This window comes from Fusarium flagelliforme, assembly GCF_020744385.1.
Source record: "Fusarium flagelliforme strain FIESC 12 MPI-CAGE-AA-0113 chromosome Unknown B0J16scaffold_4, whole genome shotgun sequence".
Classification (NCBI taxonomy): domain Eukaryota; kingdom Fungi; phylum Ascomycota; class Sordariomycetes; order Hypocreales; family Nectriaceae; genus Fusarium; species Fusarium flagelliforme.
In genome coordinates, this window is record NW_025763506.1 from 2,172,937 (window position 1) to 2,188,689 (window position 15,753).

General features: G+C 49.3%; 7 protein-coding genes across 7 annotated transcripts; 4 read left to right on the forward strand and 3 right to left on the reverse strand.

Moving 5' to 3' along the window:
* The first annotated feature begins 101 nt into the window (after positions 1-101).
* B0J16DRAFT_341366 (uncharacterized protein) lies at positions 102-451 on the forward strand. Its single transcript, XM_046127810.1, has one exon. It carries the CDS (start codon positions 158-160, stop codon positions 368-370), a length of 213 nt encoding a protein of 70 aa, XP_045982962.1. The 5' UTR covers positions 102-157; the 3' UTR covers positions 371-451.
* B0J16DRAFT_341367 (ANTH domain-containing protein) lies at positions 452-4,618 on the forward strand. The gene is made up of 5 exons (XM_046127811.1): positions 452-905; positions 964-1,104; positions 1,160-1,647; positions 1,704-4,117; positions 4,328-4,618. Exons 1-5 carry the CDS (start codon positions 871-873, stop codon positions 4,412-4,414), a joined length of 3,165 nt encoding a protein of 1,054 aa, XP_045982963.1. The 5' UTR covers positions 452-870; the 3' UTR covers positions 4,415-4,618.
* Positions 4,619-6,730: 2,112 nt separating this feature from the next.
* Positions 6,731-8,245, reverse strand: B0J16DRAFT_341371 (putative mating type protein MAT-1-1). Its single transcript, XM_046127812.1, has 3 exons — positions 7,932-8,245; positions 6,997-7,882; positions 6,731-6,937 (listed from the first exon to the last, which is right to left on the reverse strand). Exons 1-2 carry the CDS (start codon positions 8,140-8,142, stop codon positions 7,020-7,022), a joined length of 1,074 nt encoding a protein of 357 aa, XP_045982964.1. The 5' UTR covers positions 8,143-8,245; the 3' UTR covers positions 6,731-6,937; positions 6,997-7,019.
* Positions 8,246-8,461: 216 nt separating this feature from the next.
* Positions 8,462-10,414, reverse strand: B0J16DRAFT_129028 (uncharacterized protein). The gene is made up of 5 exons (XM_046121733.1): positions 10,141-10,414; positions 9,164-10,092; positions 9,004-9,114; positions 8,904-8,957; positions 8,462-8,841 (listed from the first exon to the last, which is right to left on the reverse strand). Exons 1-5 carry the CDS (start codon positions 10,292-10,294, stop codon positions 8,707-8,709), a joined length of 1,383 nt encoding a protein of 460 aa, XP_045982965.1. The 5' UTR covers positions 10,295-10,414; the 3' UTR covers positions 8,462-8,706.
* Positions 10,415-10,713: 299 nt separating this feature from the next.
* B0J16DRAFT_414692 (high mobility group box domain-containing protein) lies at positions 10,714-11,926 on the forward strand (the record flags this gene model as incomplete). Its single annotated transcript, XM_046133467.1, has 4 exons — positions 10,714-10,886; positions 10,932-11,056; positions 11,109-11,264; positions 11,313-11,926. The coding sequence occupies 4 exons, from the start codon at positions 10,714-10,716 to the stop codon at positions 11,453-11,455; spliced, it is 597 nt and encodes a 198-aa protein (XP_045982966.1). The 3' UTR covers positions 11,456-11,926.
* B0J16DRAFT_341385 (Endonuclease/exonuclease/phosphatase) lies at positions 11,927-14,674 on the reverse strand. The gene is made up of 5 exons (XM_046127813.1): positions 14,339-14,674; positions 14,277-14,289; positions 14,180-14,225; positions 13,989-14,121; positions 11,927-13,942 (listed from the first exon to the last, which is right to left on the reverse strand). Exons 1-5 carry the CDS (start codon positions 14,364-14,366, stop codon positions 12,357-12,359), a joined length of 1,806 nt encoding a protein of 601 aa, XP_045982967.1. The 5' UTR covers positions 14,367-14,674; the 3' UTR covers positions 11,927-12,356.
* A 197-nt stretch (positions 14,675-14,871) lies between these two features.
* B0J16DRAFT_384388 (cytochrome c oxidase, subunit VIa) lies at positions 14,872-15,641 on the forward strand (the record flags this gene model as incomplete). The annotated part of the gene is made up of 5 exons (XM_046131419.1): positions 14,872-15,013; positions 15,085-15,109; positions 15,232-15,391; positions 15,446-15,453; positions 15,596-15,641. The coding sequence occupies 5 exons, from the start codon at positions 14,872-14,874 to the stop codon at positions 15,639-15,641; spliced, it is 381 nt and encodes a 126-aa protein (XP_045982968.1).
* Positions 15,642-15,753: the final 112 nt, after the last annotated feature.

Below are 15,753 nucleotides of genomic sequence, written 5' to 3' on the forward strand. Positions count from 1 at the left end.
TGATGTTGTGCAGTCGGCCCAGTTTAAACCCCAAAGCTCTCAGTCATATTGAGTGCCAACTTGGAGCGCTCTAGTTGTGAACCATGTAGCATTTGGCAAACCACCAATATTGTCTCCAGACTCTCATTTCTTAGTGCCATCAACTGTGTTTGGCACAATGCGCGTAGGTTTACTGACATTTATTGTCCATAAAGCTCTTGTTCTGTGTTTGACATTGAGTCTTATTCTTGTCCATTACTGTTGCTTAAATACCACCCCTGTTCGATATCCATTCAATACAAGTCATACAAATATACACACCCATTCGAAATCCGTGGAAGGAGAATATTCGGAACCTCTATTGATGAATGTATTTTTGAATGCTCTCTAGAATGAGCAGTCATGTGTTGTGTAAGGTCTAGTTCATCTTGCAGACATCTGATTGAATGTGGTTCTTCAAGGAATCCCATCTTCAATTTACTGCGCCCCACAAAACAAGAATACGTACCCCGTATGACGCTCGCCGGGCCTCTTCCATGGCTTCGGCCCAGCCACGAAAGCTACGGCATCGAATAGTAGCCAAGACGAGCCACGCCCAACAGTCGCCCGAACTTGTAAAGGCTGACGACGACCTCGAATTCTTGCCCTACAGTGGGTGTCTCTGAATAGTTGACGCCTGAATCCTACCATATCTTTACCTGTCGCTAACCGTTTACCTTCTGCCTAATTCGTTTGGCTTGCGCGGTGTCGGGCTCGACGGGGAAATTGTCTCGTGATTTCCAGGGGTTACTACGACACCTTCGAAGCTCGCGACGAACTCAACCTGCGCAGATACCTTTACCACATACCGGAATCTAGCATCGCGGGGCTTATCCGCTACCAATTGCAAATATGTCTGCTGCTGTGCGTGGTACTGAGCATACCAAGTCAGTGACACATCGCGGCGCTTCAGGAACAACAAGCTGACTCCATCATCTTGCGCAGGACTGATCAAGAGCTCGCCATCAACATCAAGAAAGCTACGAATGCCGAAGAGATCTCCCCGAAGCGTAAACATGTTCGCGCATGTATCGTCTATACATGGGACCACAGGTCCTCTGCCGCCTTCTGGTCTGGCATCAAGGTGTATGTCATACACGCCTTCTATTGTGTCAACTTATGCTGATCCAGAATCTAATAGTCAACCGATCCTTGCCGACGAAGTTCAGACATTCAAGGCACTTATCACGATTCATAAAGTGCTCCAAGAAGGCCACCCTAGCGCTCTGAAGGAAGCGATGGCTAATCGCGCCTGGATCGATAGCTTGAACCGCGGCATGGGCGGAGGAGGCGAAGGCATGCGCGGCTACGCGCCTCTGATCCGCGAATACGTTTACTACCTCCTTGCGAAGCTTTCCTTTCACCACCAACACCCCGAGTTCAACGGAACTTTTGAATACGAGGAGTACCTGAGCCTCAAGGCTATCAACGACCCTAATGAAGGTTACGAGACCATCAGTGACCTAATGGTGCTGCAAGATAAGATCGAGCAGTTCCAGAAGCTGATTTTCTCACACTTCCGCAATGTTGGAAACAACGAGTGTCGCATTGCGGCTCTGGTGCCCCTGGTGCAGGAGAGTTACGGAATTTACAAGTTCATTACTAGCATGCTCCGCGCAATGCACTCAAGTCAGTGATTCACTCACCACCCCCTTTTAGGATCTTTAGGGTTAACACATAAGCAGCAACCGGCGACGACGAAGCTCTTGAACCACTCCGTGAACGTTACAATGCACAGCATTATCGTTTGGTCAAGTTCTATTATGAGTGTTCAAACCTTCGATATCTCACTAGCCTTATCACCATCCCCAAGCTTCCACAAGACCCCCCCAACCTGCTGGCCGAAGACGATGACGCTCCTGCCCTTCCTGCGCGTCCGAAACAGGAAATTGAGCGAAAGCCGTCTCCCTTGCCGGAGCCCAAGAATGAAGCCCCTGACGAGATGAATGAGTTTTGGAAGAGTGAGTTGGATCGTCAAAACCGAGAGTACGAAGAGCAACAGCGCATCCTTGAGCAGCAGCAACAACAAGCTCTCATGGCGCAACAGCAGGCGCAGCTGCAAGCACAGCGCGAATTCGAGCAACAGCAACAGCAGCTCATGGAACAGCAGCAGCGTGAACAGGAGGCACTTATGGCGCAACAGGCTCAATGGCAGACCCAAGGGCGTCTTGCAGAACTGGAGCGCGAGAACCTCAATGCACGTGCCCAGTATGAGCGTGACCAGCTGATGCTTCAGCAATACGACCAGCGAGTCAAGGCTCTGGAGGGTGAGCTGTCGCATATCCAAAACAGCCTTGGCCAGCAGATGCACAGCAAGGATGACCAAATCAGAGCTCTCCAGGAGCAGGTTAACACATGGAGGACGAAATATGAGGCGTTGGCGAAGCTCTACTCCCAGCTACGGCACGAGCATCTCGACCTTTTGCAGAAATTCAAGGCAGTTCAGCTCAAGGCAGCAAGCGCACAGGAGGCCATCGATCGACGAGAGAAGCTCGAGCGTGAGATCAAGACGAAGAACCTCGAGTTGGCTGACATGATCCGTGAGCGTGACCGTGCCCTTCATGACAAGGATCGTGCGAGTGGAAGCAGCAAGGATGAGGTTGAAAAGCTCAGGCGCGAGCTCCGACTCGCTCAAGATAAAGCCGACAATCTGGAGCGCAGCAAGGGCAATGAACTGTCGACAATGCTTGCCAAGTACAACCGCGAGATGGCGGATCTTGAAGAGGCGCTGCGCAACAAGTCGCGCCAGCTGGAAGACGCTCAAATGAACCTTCGAGATGGCAGCTCTGATCTCGAACAGCTTCTCCGAGACAAGGAGGAGGAGCTCGAGGTGTACAAAGCCGGCATGGACCAGACACTCATCGAGCTCAACGAGCTCAAGATGAATCAGGGCGATACTGACAATGCTCTGGATGGACAGATTGATGCGCTCATCATGTCGAATCTCGACAAGATCAACGACATTATCGACTCAGTTCTCCAGGCGGGTGTTGCGCGTGTAGACGATGCTCTATACGAGCTGGACTCTAACATGCAGGCTGGTAACCAGAATGCATCGCCGTCATACGTATTGTCACAAATCGAGAAGGCATCAGCCAGTGCCATGGAGTTTGCTACGTCTTTCAACAATTTCATCGCGGACGGTCCTAATGCGACGCACGCAGATCTCATCAAGGCTATCAACGTGTTCTCTGGTGCCATTGCCGATGTTTGCAGCAACACAAAGGGTCTCACTCGTCTGGCTACAGATGATAAGAAGACTGATGCCCTAATGAACGGGACCCGACAGCCTGCTATTTCGGCGGTCCAATTCCTCCGAGGTCTCCAGAGCTTCAGACTGGAAGGCATGGACCCCCTGCAGAAGACTGATGTAGTCATCAACAGCAACAATGATGTCCAAATGAACCTGCAAAAGCTCAACAAATTGGTTGAGACGTTCGCCCCAGGCTTCGGTCAGCTCGCTAATAAGAAGGGAGACTTGGGCGATCTCGTCGATTCAGAACTTAGCAAAGCTGCGGATGCCATCGCGGCAGCTGCTGCACGACTGGCCAAGCTCAGGAACAAGCCTCGTGACGGCTATTCAACCTATGAGCTCAAGGTAAACGATTCGATCCTGGATGCGGCCACGGCGATCACCAACGCCATTACGCAACTCATCCAGGCGGCCACTGTGACACAGCAGGAGATCGTGCAGGCCGGACGTGGATCGACATCCAGGACAGCATTTTACAAGAAGAACAACCGATGGACGGAAGGTCTCATTTCTGCTGCCAAGGCTGTGGCGTCGTCGACCAACACTCTGATTGAGACAGCAGACGGCGTCATCTCTGGGCGTAACAGCCCAGAACAGCTTATCGTGGCCTCGAACGATGTGGCTGCCTCCACAGCCCAGCTTGTGGCTGCAAGCAGAGTCAAGGCAGGGTTCATGTCCAAGAGCCAAGAAAAGCTCGAACAGGCCAGCAAGGCTGTGGGTGCAGCTTGTCGAGCGTTGGTGCGCCAGGTCCAGAGTTTGATCAAGGAGCGCAGCCAAGAAGAAGACCAGGTAGACTACTCCAAGCTTGGCGCGCACGAGTTCAAGGTGCGGGAGATGGAACAGCAAGTAAGTTCAGAAACTGTTTCCTGTCATTTGTTTGCCAACCCTTTTGCTCCCATGTCTCATCCCACGCCCCACTCATATCTCCGATTCCCCTGTCCCCCCCCTTCACAGGCCATTCCCGGTTCTGTGCGGGCATAACGGTTACTATATCCGGCAAAGTTCCGATTAGATTCTCGTGTAAGATCAGTGACTGACAAGCCACCAACACAATAGGTCGAGATCCTCCAATTGGAGAACGCCTTGGCTTCGGCTCGTCATCGCTTGGGCGAGATGCGGAAGATCTCATACCAGGAAGACTGAGGACGCGAATTTGCGCTTGCCGAGCAGGTATTTGTGGTATCCGGTATACCGGCTGGAAATGTGCAGCAAGGATGCCGGCTTGTCCACCAATTCAAGCTAGACACTTCAATTAAGACATTTAATCGCAGCGACTTTTGTATACATAGTTTACAGGATTTTCGTATCATTGCTCAATCTCAATAATTGACAACTTCTGCTATGTAGTCACATCTGAGATTGGCACAAATGAAGGTCCTTGGGTGGGCTGATCACACGCGATATGCATATCCATCACAAGCGAATCCAAAGAACCCCTTGCAGTCTGGCACGATGGATGAAACGCAAACGCAAACGCAAACCAACCAAAGTTTAGCCCTTGCGAAGTACTGGAATAAAGTTAAGTGTGTAGACGTTTTGGCAGGTGCTCACTTGCTGTTTCGTGTGGACTTCGCCAAGAGACCACTATAGAAGCTTCCCTTCACTTTCCTTCGCGACGCGAGTGACCGCGAGCTACTGTATAGTAGCATGGAAGTCAAGTGTAGATAGGCTATCCGTAACCGTAGATCATTCGTATAGTACCGAAACTAGCTTCAAGTCACTTATACCATTATAGTAAGCACAAACTGTCCGGCTTGCTAGACTATAACGAGAATAGCTTCGTCTAGAGGGAAATAGGTTAGATCTGCTAGATACATCGAATGTACGTTATCCGAATTCTTGGATCTTCCGAACATACCTTTGACTTCCCTGTTACCTCGCTTACTGGAATTTTATTCTTGGCATCCTCGTACATAGCATTTGAGTGGTTAGAAGATGTGGTTTCTCAGGGGTCTTGAGTCCGATGACGCTCGCTCTGATCTCAATGGTTGTCTAGATCGTTGCGCCCCTGTACTGTAACTCTCTGGTGTCGACCTCTCACTTGTTTCTGTTCCTCTCTTATGTACGGGCAAGAGACATAAGTGCCAGCCATGTTTGGACTCCTTGATAAGCGCCGTCCAGTACTGAACAGGCTTATCGGCATTCAATCTGGCGTAGACCAAACTCGCGCTCGCGCAGGAACATTGACATCGAAATCGTAGAGCAGCTACAGCACTGTTGTTCACAACGCCTACTAGACCCAGGGATCTAACTTAGCTGCAAGCAAGCCTTCGGATTGACCCATGCATAGGTGGCACTGTGCTGGCTGCACGGTAGGTCGGAAGGTCCTGGTCCATACCTCATTCGATCAACGAAGCTGAGAAAGATTCGGAGAGAACGTCGTCGGTCGACCCCGTCCCACTAAGAATCTTAGACTTGCGACTGGCCTTCTGAGACATGCAGGCAAACACCAGGGACTGCCAAGCCTGCGTAAGGCCCAACTGTGTCTCCTAGCCCGGTTCCTGGTACAGTACGGTACGGTACATGTTTGGGATGACCAAGATGTAGTCTGAGAGACGCTATGAGTTCGCACATAGTGACTGGATCATTTCTCTCCTTGGCATATTGAAAGTCAAGTTTTGTGTAAGCTTTCGTCTCCTAGGTATGATGCTGAAGTTGTTTTCTGTAACTCAAAGCATGGATGTCCATAAAGTACTGTAGTACGATTGCTTGATGACGCTCACCCCTGCTACCCTCCACCATCTTGAATCCCATCCGTGCTATTTCCGTTTCGGTATCGTACTGTACTGTGCTGGATAGTGCAGTAAGGCTGAGGAGTAGTCTGATGAGAGGGATCACGGACCAGCAACGTAACTTCAATGGGCGATAATTGCGAATATGGAAAAGACTAGTCTGATTCCTGTTGATCGTTTGCGCAGATGGACGGCCAGTAGCTGCCAATGAATGTCATGGTAGTTCGGTTAAATGTTGTGGATCAAGCGCAAGGGACTGAGGAACAGTTGGGTACTGTACAGTACAGTACAGTACAGTACCGGTATGCTGTATTGAATTAGCGGGGTACCTCAAGAACATCTAGACTCATCATATGCAGCCCGAGGACTCAAGGACGGGCTGTGTGACCTTTCTTCATTTCGTTCCATCACCCAATATACTTATACTACTAGTCCAAGATAACCTAGACAATGTTTCGAATGGTTGTCTTGTTGAGAAAAGGAAAAGGAAAATTGGTGGGTTGGTCGCTTGGAATAACATGGACCCCCATGTCCTCAGATCCATTCTGGCGATCGCCAAGCGACTAACGCCCCTGCCTGTCAAAACCTCCACTAGTATCCGTAGCTTACACTTACACTTACACTTACACTTACACTTACAGTACTGAGGTACATAGGAGAGGTATCCGTCTCTACACACCCCACCCTCAGCTTCCTGTGGGCCATGTCAAACGCAATTCCAACCTCACTTGGTACTACTGGTATCTCGTATCAACCATCAAATTCTAGTGAATCGTCTGTATTAATTTAATCCATTGTGCTACTTGTGCTTCGGGAATGCCCTCGATAATTGGGTATCATTGCAAATAGTCCATTCTCCCCCTTGCTCAAATCGCCTGCCTCATCACTGACCCAACTCCAACTTCGTTGGCAGCCTTGTAGGCATCCTCGCGTACTACTCTAAACTTTAGAAAATGCTTATGGCAATTTAGATGAGCTTTAGGGAGAACGTACCTTGGTCAAGACGACCAGTCAAATTAGGCGGAGTTTAGGTAAAGCTTGCCTTGGTCTCGGTGAAGACGATCAGTCATCATCTTATCAACAGACCAAGCGCTGGACAGGTCGATAATACCGGCGTCGTCAGAAGTATCAAGAACGAACTCCGACACCTGAGGAATATTATCGGGCAGTTGATTGAAGTCGTAGAGAGTGTTGGAAGCCATAGGCTGGTCGGCAATGGAGATCTCTACATTCTGGAAGGTAGTAAGATCCTGAACTTCCCAGGAATGGACGAAGCGGTCTTGGAAGAAGAAAGCAGAATCGTACTGAGGGCCGAAAAGGTCCTGAGCAGCCTGAGAGGCGTTTTCACGGACCGAATTGATGAAGTCGACCTTCTCAGAGGTTGTTGGGACTGTCTCGTACAGCTGCTCACTTTCCATAGCGTCGCCAGCGAAGGCACCAGTTGGGGTCATGATGCCGTTTTGGGATGTCCACATGCGAACCTGAAGATGCTGACTGTACTCAGAGAAGTATCCGGCAGTGAGGACATCGGTCAGTAAATCGATCTCGGTCGTAGGGTGTGGCAGATCTTGGAGCGTCCCTAGGTTGTCCGAAACTGTAGAGACATCCTGGCTGAGAACCATGCCGATACTGCTATGGCTGATCTGCCAGCCAAGGGATCGAAGGTAGCCAACAGGTTCAATAATTCTCATCATTGGGCATGCAACACTGAGGAAGGCAGACAAGTTGATCCTAGCCTTACCAACGTGGTCGCGGATGAAGGAATAAACCTTAGCGATCAACGCCCATTTGTTTCGATGGGGGTCCTTGGCCCAGAGCTGAGTCAAAAACCCGGATGCAGTCTTCTGTTGAGTATCAGGGAAAAGCTTCAGATAATAGGCTTGGACTGGTTAGCATTTCGTCTTGCATGGGATGTTCTTTAGGCTTACTTCGAAAGGCCATGAAGGCATTGAGAGGGCGCTTGGCACGTCCGCCTGCAATATTCTGAAGATCGCTGGGAGAGTCGAAGGGGAACTGGAGTTCGTGACCAAAGAGCTCGAGAAGCTCCTTCATCATAGATGGGTTCTCCATGGCTGCATCCAGGCGCTCCTGGGAGCAGTGTTGGAGGGCTTGAAGAACTCTTTGCTTGTAGGCGCTCATATCGAATCGCTGAGATGTGCGAGATAGGAGTGACCTCGAAGTTGGAAAGAAGAACGGTTTGTAGTGAGGGTTAGAGAGAGAGGAATTTAAAGCCTGAGATGAGATGAGAGAAGAGTCGGCAAGCTCTGCTCAAGTGTGGGAGAAGGGAAGTTTAAGAAATTGGATGCATGGGCGTGAAGAGCAGAAGGGGGGGTGAACAAATCTCTTGGCACCCGAACTAGAATCTAACAAACAGCAGGGGTGGGGTATGTAGTTAGCCAGCTGGCAGGCAGTGCTAGAGAGTGGCAAGCAGTGTTTGACAGCTGTAACTTGCAAGGCACTCCTTAGCGTAATGTAAAGGCTGGTAGTGGTAGAACATGTGGCTCTGCACTGGCCAGGACTGTCAGAAAGAAAGAGAGAGAGAGAATGTGCACCTTATGTGTTATGACAATTATTTGGAGGAGGAGAGAGATCCAGCGATTGATTACCACCAAGTCTAATTCTACTTAGGTAACTAATGTTACTTCTTTATGCACAATGTCGGCTTTTAAATGGCCCTGCAACCCATACCCATATACTATCTGGCTACTGCTTGAATGTCATGATGAAGAAGCCGTCGACTGGATCCTCAGGGTCATCGTGATGTTGCACGGCATGAACTGTGGTGGACATGAAAGGGAGAACGAGGTTTCCAGCCGCATCTGCACGCGGTTTTTGGACCTAATACACAAAAATCAGAGTCTGACAAAGAAACAAAAATACTTGAGCAATATTTCACTTACCGCAGGAGCGTGATACAAGAAATCATCGTTAGCATCAGTCAGGTATACAGCAGACTAGTCGGGTCAGCTTTTGCAGTAATATGAAGGTGGAAATACTCACAGCATCATCCGGGCACTCCTTAGCATACTCACGACCTGAGAGACGAGCAAATCGGTTGTACTGTCGGCGAACTGCACGTTCTGAAAGCACACGTCGAGCCCCTGGATATATCTGCATACTGTTAGCTCAGTTCCGAGTATACATATTTCAATATTCTTACTGAATCCCACTCAGCCCTGGCAGAGGTATATTTGTCCTCAAATTCTCGAAAAATAGTAAGAGCTGAACTTGGAAGTTTGTACTTAATGAGCTCTGTTTCTGATTCGGACTGCTCTGATTGAGACTGATCTGACTCTGGTTCAAACTCAGAGCCAGACTCGAATTCGGATGCAGAACCTGCTGATTCAGACTCGTAATGGTAGAATTGATTCGAGTTTTCAAAAAATGTGGGTTGCTTGCTGTTTCTGATGAAGTTGTTCCATGGAGACCCGGGAAGTTTGATGTAAGGGTGCCATTTGGGAGCTGAGTGCCATTCCTCATCCATGTAGATCTTGATCAGGAGCTTTCTACCACATTTCGAGATCTTGACATCTTCCTGGGTGACGCTATACTCAAAGCCTGGAGAGAATGCTGTAGTAGGTTTACTGCTAAACATACTGCCGCATGTGGAAATGAAAACCTTGAGGTAAAGTTCGGCCGCTGAAAGAACTGGCATATGTTCAAGATTATCCCATGGGAAGTTCGTCAGATGTGGTCCGATAGTGTAAGCGGTATACAGGACCGCTACCGTAGCCTTGGACACCAATGAAGCTGCTTGAAGTTTAGGATGTTCAGGGACCTTCGGATCTTCAGTCGCTGCAAGCATACTCAGAAAACCTAAATTGGCCATAGGACGCTCATTGGTATAGCCTCCAATCCAGGCAGCTGGGAGGTCGGGACCAGAGTCAAAGCGGCGAGCGTCATTATGGGTGTAGATGATATCCGCAGCCTGAAGATACCAACAGACAAGGCTGGCGTCGATGAGGTGAAATGGACTGTGCCCCGGGACCAACTTAGCAGAGGTGCTTCTGACCTTGCTGAGAATCTCGTTATCGACAGAGAGGTTTTTTAACATGTGTTTCGCAACGTTGGAGACCACACGCAGAACCTCTGACGGCGAATTAGTAAATGTTTTGGGAGAAGAATAATGCAACATACCAGGCGTGAGAAAAACTTCTCCAGTCTTTGGCAAGAGATTGGACTGAAGTATGATGCCATAGATCTTGTCATCTAGAGCACGAAGAGCTTCATCAGGTCTATAGATGATTGCTTTCTCCTGCCACAAAGGGCGAAAGCTGAACGAAGTGTCCATGGTCGCGAGGCAGATGATGAAGAAAGTAGGAGTATAAGCGGAGAAAGAAAGGAGAGAGAGATAAAAAGAAACACAATCACGGCACGGAGTGGCAGTCACTGCTCAGGCACTGTCACCGGCCAGCAGTGAAGCACAGGCTCACAGATATATTCAAAACGGAGGTCACTTAGGCAGTCGTCGCTCCGGGTTACGTAACAAACAAACGAGAACCCTATTATCTATTGATGAGCCAGGCAGTGATGTGATCTTGTTATTGCTCCACTCCGACTTACAACTGTACAGTTTCACCCCTTCTCCATTACGCTACTGGGTTTCTTCTTGAACAACCTTCTGTCACACCCGACAAACCAACCCTGAATTATTTGCGAACAAGCGCAAGCGCACAGCACACTCTGATGAGTACAGTCGAAACTTTCAAGATGTCCGAAAACCTAGAGAACGGGCTGGTTCAAGGCCCTCTGGGAGTTCGCACCCCCCCTGAAGCCGAGGTACCAATCACCTTTGTCTACAGCCAGTCTCAAAATGATATCCACGCTTTTCTCCCTGAAGATGCATCCATGAGATTTGTCAATCATGTCGCAGACAATTTAAGGTGAGTTTCTGTCAAGTGAAAGATGAAGCTAACTCATTGTTGTAGCCGTCGTGTCCAGCAGCCCGTAAAAGTGTTTCATGATGAAGCCCGGAGAAAGTATCGACTCTGTCCAATTCCCAGAGACATTTTCGCCAACACTTCGACATATGGAAGATATTGTTTCAGTCGTGGTAGGCAACTCTAGAATGCAGCGCTGCAGATAAAGTTCTAATCTATGAAAAGACCAATCGACACCAGCGAAAGTTTCTACAAAAGATTCAACCGTTGGTGAGGAAGGCCAGCGAATCCCACGCCCTAGAAACCGTTGGATGCTATATCGTCAAGCCAAGTCGTTGCAAATTATCGCCCAGAACGAAGGACTTACCGCGGGGGAACTTTGTAAGTAGCATTTGGCAAAAGCAAAGACTGTACTGACATGGATTGTAGCAAGAATCATTTCCACCATGTGGGATAACGAAACCCCCGAGACTCAGGCCTACTGGCACAGATTGGCCGACCAAGAAGATGCCAATCACAAACGACTTTACCCGGGATACAAGTATTCTACAACCGGAGAACATGCCAACTGAAAATTGTGAAAGAATGACCTGATATAAGCTGGCCATGCTGATGATTCATGATGTACCCCAGAGGACACTTACACAGTCGCTCTAATGTGGACGATTGTAGGTATACGGTGAATGAGGTTGATGCCGAGAGAATGCATGCGTTGTTTGCAATGAGAACTATCTCATTGAGCTGGGAGGATGGCAATGGGCGACTTCGGAGAAATTTGTACTGTAACATGGGATTGAGAGTGGTCTCATAGATTGAAAACACCTACCATTTGCCCTGTTTAGGTAGTTGCACTGGTTTACGGAATACATACCACTTTCAGGACGGTTGGCTAGCTGAATACAGAGTTAGCGGCTTGAGAACATAATGTGTTGTTCAACGGTTGAACTCAACTGAGGAGAATCACCAAACTCTTGGTCACTTGCCGTATCGTATGTGGAATGTCTGATCGTGGTTCGAGTTATGACACTAATGGAATCCACATCACGTAGTCTTAACGGGTTCTATTGTGATCATTCTACTCTGCTCCCGTCATATCTATACCTCATTTTCTTTTAGCTCTCCATAGGAGGCCAACACTTCTACGTAATTGAGCACCCAACCCCTTTAAACGGCTCGAACATCCTGCCCAAAGATCACAGCCCAGTCTCGGTACAAGTGTATTGAGCTCAGTAGAACAGTACCTTCAAAATAAAGAACTCAGTCATGAGCCACTCCAATCACTGCTCCAAATAAATGTACCGCAACGCCATTCTGAGTTCTTCTCTTTCTCTCCTGACGGGCCCAGTGGACGTGGGCAAATATAGAATGAACGACCTGTCATCAGAGTTAGCCTCCAAAGTTTGACCTTGTACCGGCAGCCAAAGCTGCAGCCACGTCGTTATGCAACGGGAACGCCACCACATGCACGTTGAATCAGCTGCCGTTGTGAGACGTACCACAATTGACCCCTGGCTTTTTGGTAGTAAAGCTGATGCAGGGTTCGTCGTGTTCGCATCTTGGTGCAGCCCTCTTTCGCAACAACTTGGACCACGACTCTTTGGCTTCTATTGGGTCAAACACCTTGTCAGAAGAATCGGGATCGTCCCCGCCCCGACTTATACTCAACGGTGATCCTTTTGTAAACATAGCTTGTGGAACACTTGGTGGTTGCTGTGGACTAGCTGACCCTGTTTTTGGCAATATTGGTTTCTTTGTCAGAGATGGCGTAGAACTTGCCACCACTCGCTCTGACTTGCCGTCCTGAACCACTGGCGCTTTTGGCTTGAAGAACCCTTGTAATGTTCGTTGAGCAGGTGCCACCTTGGCCTTGAGATCTTTGGCACCTATCGTAGACTTCGTTTTCTTGAGTGGTCGGTTTGCTGTGTCGGCCGCTGACCCGGGTCTTTTGTGAGCGAAGGACTGTTTGGTTGAGCCAGTCGTGTCTCCCAACTGTGGCGTGAAAGTAGCGGTAGTTTGAGGCTCCGAAGTTCCATTCAACTTATCCGCGACCTTTTCGGTGCTACAATCTCCATCCATTGAAGACTTCGCAGCAACGCCCGGAGCAGCAGACGCTGGTGGAGGGGCGGCTGAAGTAGCTTTCTTTGTGAACATGTCGCGGATACTCTGCCGTCGATCGAATTCTGGTATCAGCCTCGCAGACAAAGGAAGTAGGTCTTTAGCACTCCAATCCCGAAGGCGCCTCTCGCCCTGAAACATGCCAGGAGGGTTCATCATTTCCAGTAGGGCACGTTCTTCGCCAGCTACTATCACCTTGTCCGTGAATGCGGCAAAGACTGGGCAATGATCAGACCCCATCAAGCCCTCCTGAATATTTGAGAAGCTGAACCAGCTTTTGATACCGTTACTGCATAAGACGTAGTCGATCCGACTGCCGTTGTTAGCAGGTCGCGTGTTGCGTTTTGTATCCCAGCAGGTGTTCATGCCAACTCGTTCAGGGTGAAAGCAGCGACAAAGATCCCAAAGGACAGGGGATTCATGTCCTTGATCTCTCCCGCCCAGCACACTCCCTTCAAAGATCAGCTGGTTGAAGATGCGTCGGACAGGCATGTTCATCCAGTCGCTAGGATCAATATTTTCTTTGCGGAGTGTTTCTGCAACGTTGGTCGAGTCCATTTCAGAGCGAACGACGTTCAAATCGCCTGTGAGGATGACTTCCTTCCCTGCCGCGACCAGGTTTCGTATCCTCACATCAAGTGCTTGGAAAAAGCCAACGCGAAAGTCGTCACGGGTTTCGTCGCGGTTTGCGGGACTGTAAACGCCAAAGAGTACAAAGCCTGGAAATTCAAGTATCACACAACGGCCTTCGGAGTCCAGAGTTGCTTCATCAATAATGCCATCGAGCTGGCCAGGACGGGGATAGCCGCCTATCTGCTGGTGTTCTGGGAGGTCGCGATATCTAGTCGTAGATTTTGGAGACGTCAAAATACCGGTGACGCCTTCTTCAGCTCGGATCGGAGCACAGGTAGAGTTGCGTGTGTAGATGGCGACGCCAGAATATCCTGTTGGCGTGTCAGTGGATGTGATTGAATAAAGAGAGTGCCCTACCCTTTTTATGCTTGGGTAAGCTGAAGAAGACGTCCCATCCAGGGACGAGAACCATGTCATCTTGTAAATCCTTTTGTTGGATTTTAGTCTCTTGTATGACGACGATATCCGCTTCAAGGATATCGAACATAGCCTGCAGAGAGGTAAGTGGATGGAAGACTGAAGGAAAGTTGCGCGAGGAAGAAGCTTACTTGGAAGGTCCTCTTTTCCCTCCATGGTTGGTAACCAAAAGGATTCCTAAGGCCAAATGTTTAGTGTGAAATTGGCAAGTGACTGTGATTCACTGACCTGATGCCGTTGACTACAGAACGTGTTAGTGTGAGGGCCTTGGAAGAATTAGGTATACTCGCCATTCCAGGTGGTAAGCCGAAACGCCATATTTCAGGTTATGAATTTAGAAGCTTGAGAGAAGGCAGGCGTCACAGGGGAGCAGAAGCGACTGTCGCAAGAGCCTCAAGGCCCATCTCGGGGTGATGAAGATCTTGTGAGTCGAGCCCAGAAGAAATTGGTGCTTAGGTTGGTATGACGATGGAAAGAGAGAGACAGAGAAGAATTGTGTCGGTATAAGACTTGGAACAAATACAGTGAGTAGTATAGAAGATTAGAACTTAAAACTGGGTAGCGGTGCTCTCCAAACAACAAGTCACTTGAGTATAAGACGTCGCGATCCTTACAATGACGCAGAGACCCACCGCGTGGTGTTGAACTTCTAAGCGCGCCTCCGCCACGAGATCACGTGCAAGCCAAGACACGATCTGGGGAAATTGCTACCTTACAATTGAGGCAGCTTTCATTGGCGGTTCTAACCGAGCTCGTCCAATAATGACCTGATCACAAACTTGCTTAGACTCATCAACCGTCAAAGCGAACAACAACGTCCACGATGTCCGCCGTCCGATTCACCCGCGCCGCTACGCGCACTACCGCGCAGCTTCGCGCTCCCGTCCAGCGCCGCTTTGCCAGCACCCAGAACGAGTTCATCAAGGAGCGTCAGCACATCAAGGAGCACGCCGCTGGTACCACTGGTGAGTCGACAGCCGATGACGCCGAATTGTGTCAATTGGAGGCATTGGGCATGGTTGCTAACGGTAGACAGAGCTGTGGAAGAAGATCTCCCTCTAGTATGTCCGAAACTGATCCTTTGAGCGAATTACGAACCCGGCACCGAACCCGGAGTATCGAAAGTTGAAGACGACAAGATTGTGGTTATGCATTGGGATAGCAATGGCTAACGAGATTGAAGCGGCGTCGCCCCCTGCCTCATCGCCGCTGGCGCAAACGCCTACTGGCTCTGGAGTGAGCACTGGGAGCACTGGAGCCACATGCCTCCTCTGGAGGAGCGCACCGAGTACCCTTACCAGAACATCCGTACCAAGAACTACCAGTGGGGTAATGGAGACAAGGTGAGTCTGAAAGGGTTCCTGTGGCTGATTTGCGCATTACTAACATTGTCGCAGACTCTTTTGTAAGTTGTGACATCATTGCAGAAACAGAAGCTTGAGTAGCTATAGTAGAGCGACAACAAGCTTAGAGGTCGGGTCCAAGCTGTTGAGCTCGAAGCTTTCTGATCTAAGACTCCTGGAAATTATATACTAACCTTTGCGTAGCTGGAACGATGAGGTTAACTATCACAACAAGGACAAGGCTGCCTAAATATGATCTGTTGACAGCTCATACGTTGGACAATTGCTGGATCACTCCTTCATGGACTACTCTCTCTGGAGATGCCTTGTATCTGTTCCCTAGACTCGAATTGACTGATTGC

Bases quoted from the DNA above. Each gene is read 5' to 3' on its own strand.
- B0J16DRAFT_341366 (XM_046127810.1), top strand. From the start codon at position 158: ATGCGCGTAGGTTTACTGACATTTATTGTCCATAAAGCTCTTGTTCTG.
- B0J16DRAFT_341367 (XM_046127811.1), top strand. From the start codon at position 871: ATGTCTGCTGCTGTGCGTGGTACTGAGCATACCAA. The intron at 906-963 runs GTCAGTGACACA...CATCTTGCGCAG, and splicing joins CGTGGTACTGAGCATACCAA to GACTGATCAAGAGCTCGCCA. The intron at 1,648-1,703 runs GTCAGTGATTCA...ACACATAAGCAG, and splicing joins GCTCCGCGCAATGCACTCAA to CAACCGGCGACGACGAAGCT.
- B0J16DRAFT_341371 (XM_046127812.1), bottom strand. From the start codon at position 8,142: ATGAGCGCCTACAAGCAAAGAGTTCTTCAAGCCCTCCAACACTGCTCC. The intron at 7,883-7,931 runs GTAAGCCTAAAG...AACCAGTCCAAG, and splicing joins TGCCTTCATGGCCTTTCGAA to CCTATTATCTGAAGCTTTTC.
- B0J16DRAFT_129028 (XM_046121733.1), bottom strand. From the start codon at position 10,294: ATGGACACTTCGTTCAGCTTTCGCCCTTTGTGGCAGGAGAAAGCAATC. The intron at 10,093-10,140 runs GTATGTTGCATT...ATTCGCCGTCAG, and splicing joins AGAAGTTTTTCTCACGCCTG to AGGTTCTGCGTGTGGTCTCC. The intron at 8,958-9,003 runs GTGAGTATTTCC...TGACCCGACTAG, and splicing joins AGGAGTGCCCGGATGATGCT to TCTGCTGTATACCTGACTGA.
- B0J16DRAFT_341385 (XM_046127813.1), bottom strand. From the start codon at position 14,366: ATGGCGTTTCGGCTTACCACCTGGAATG. The intron at 14,122-14,179 runs GTAAGCTTCTTC...ACCTCTCTGCAG, and splicing joins GGGAAAAGAGGACCTTCCAA to GCTATGTTCGATATCCTTGA. The intron at 13,943-13,988 runs GTAGGGCACTCT...ACACGCCAACAG, and splicing joins CTTACCCAAGCATAAAAAGG to GATATTCTGGCGTCGCCATC.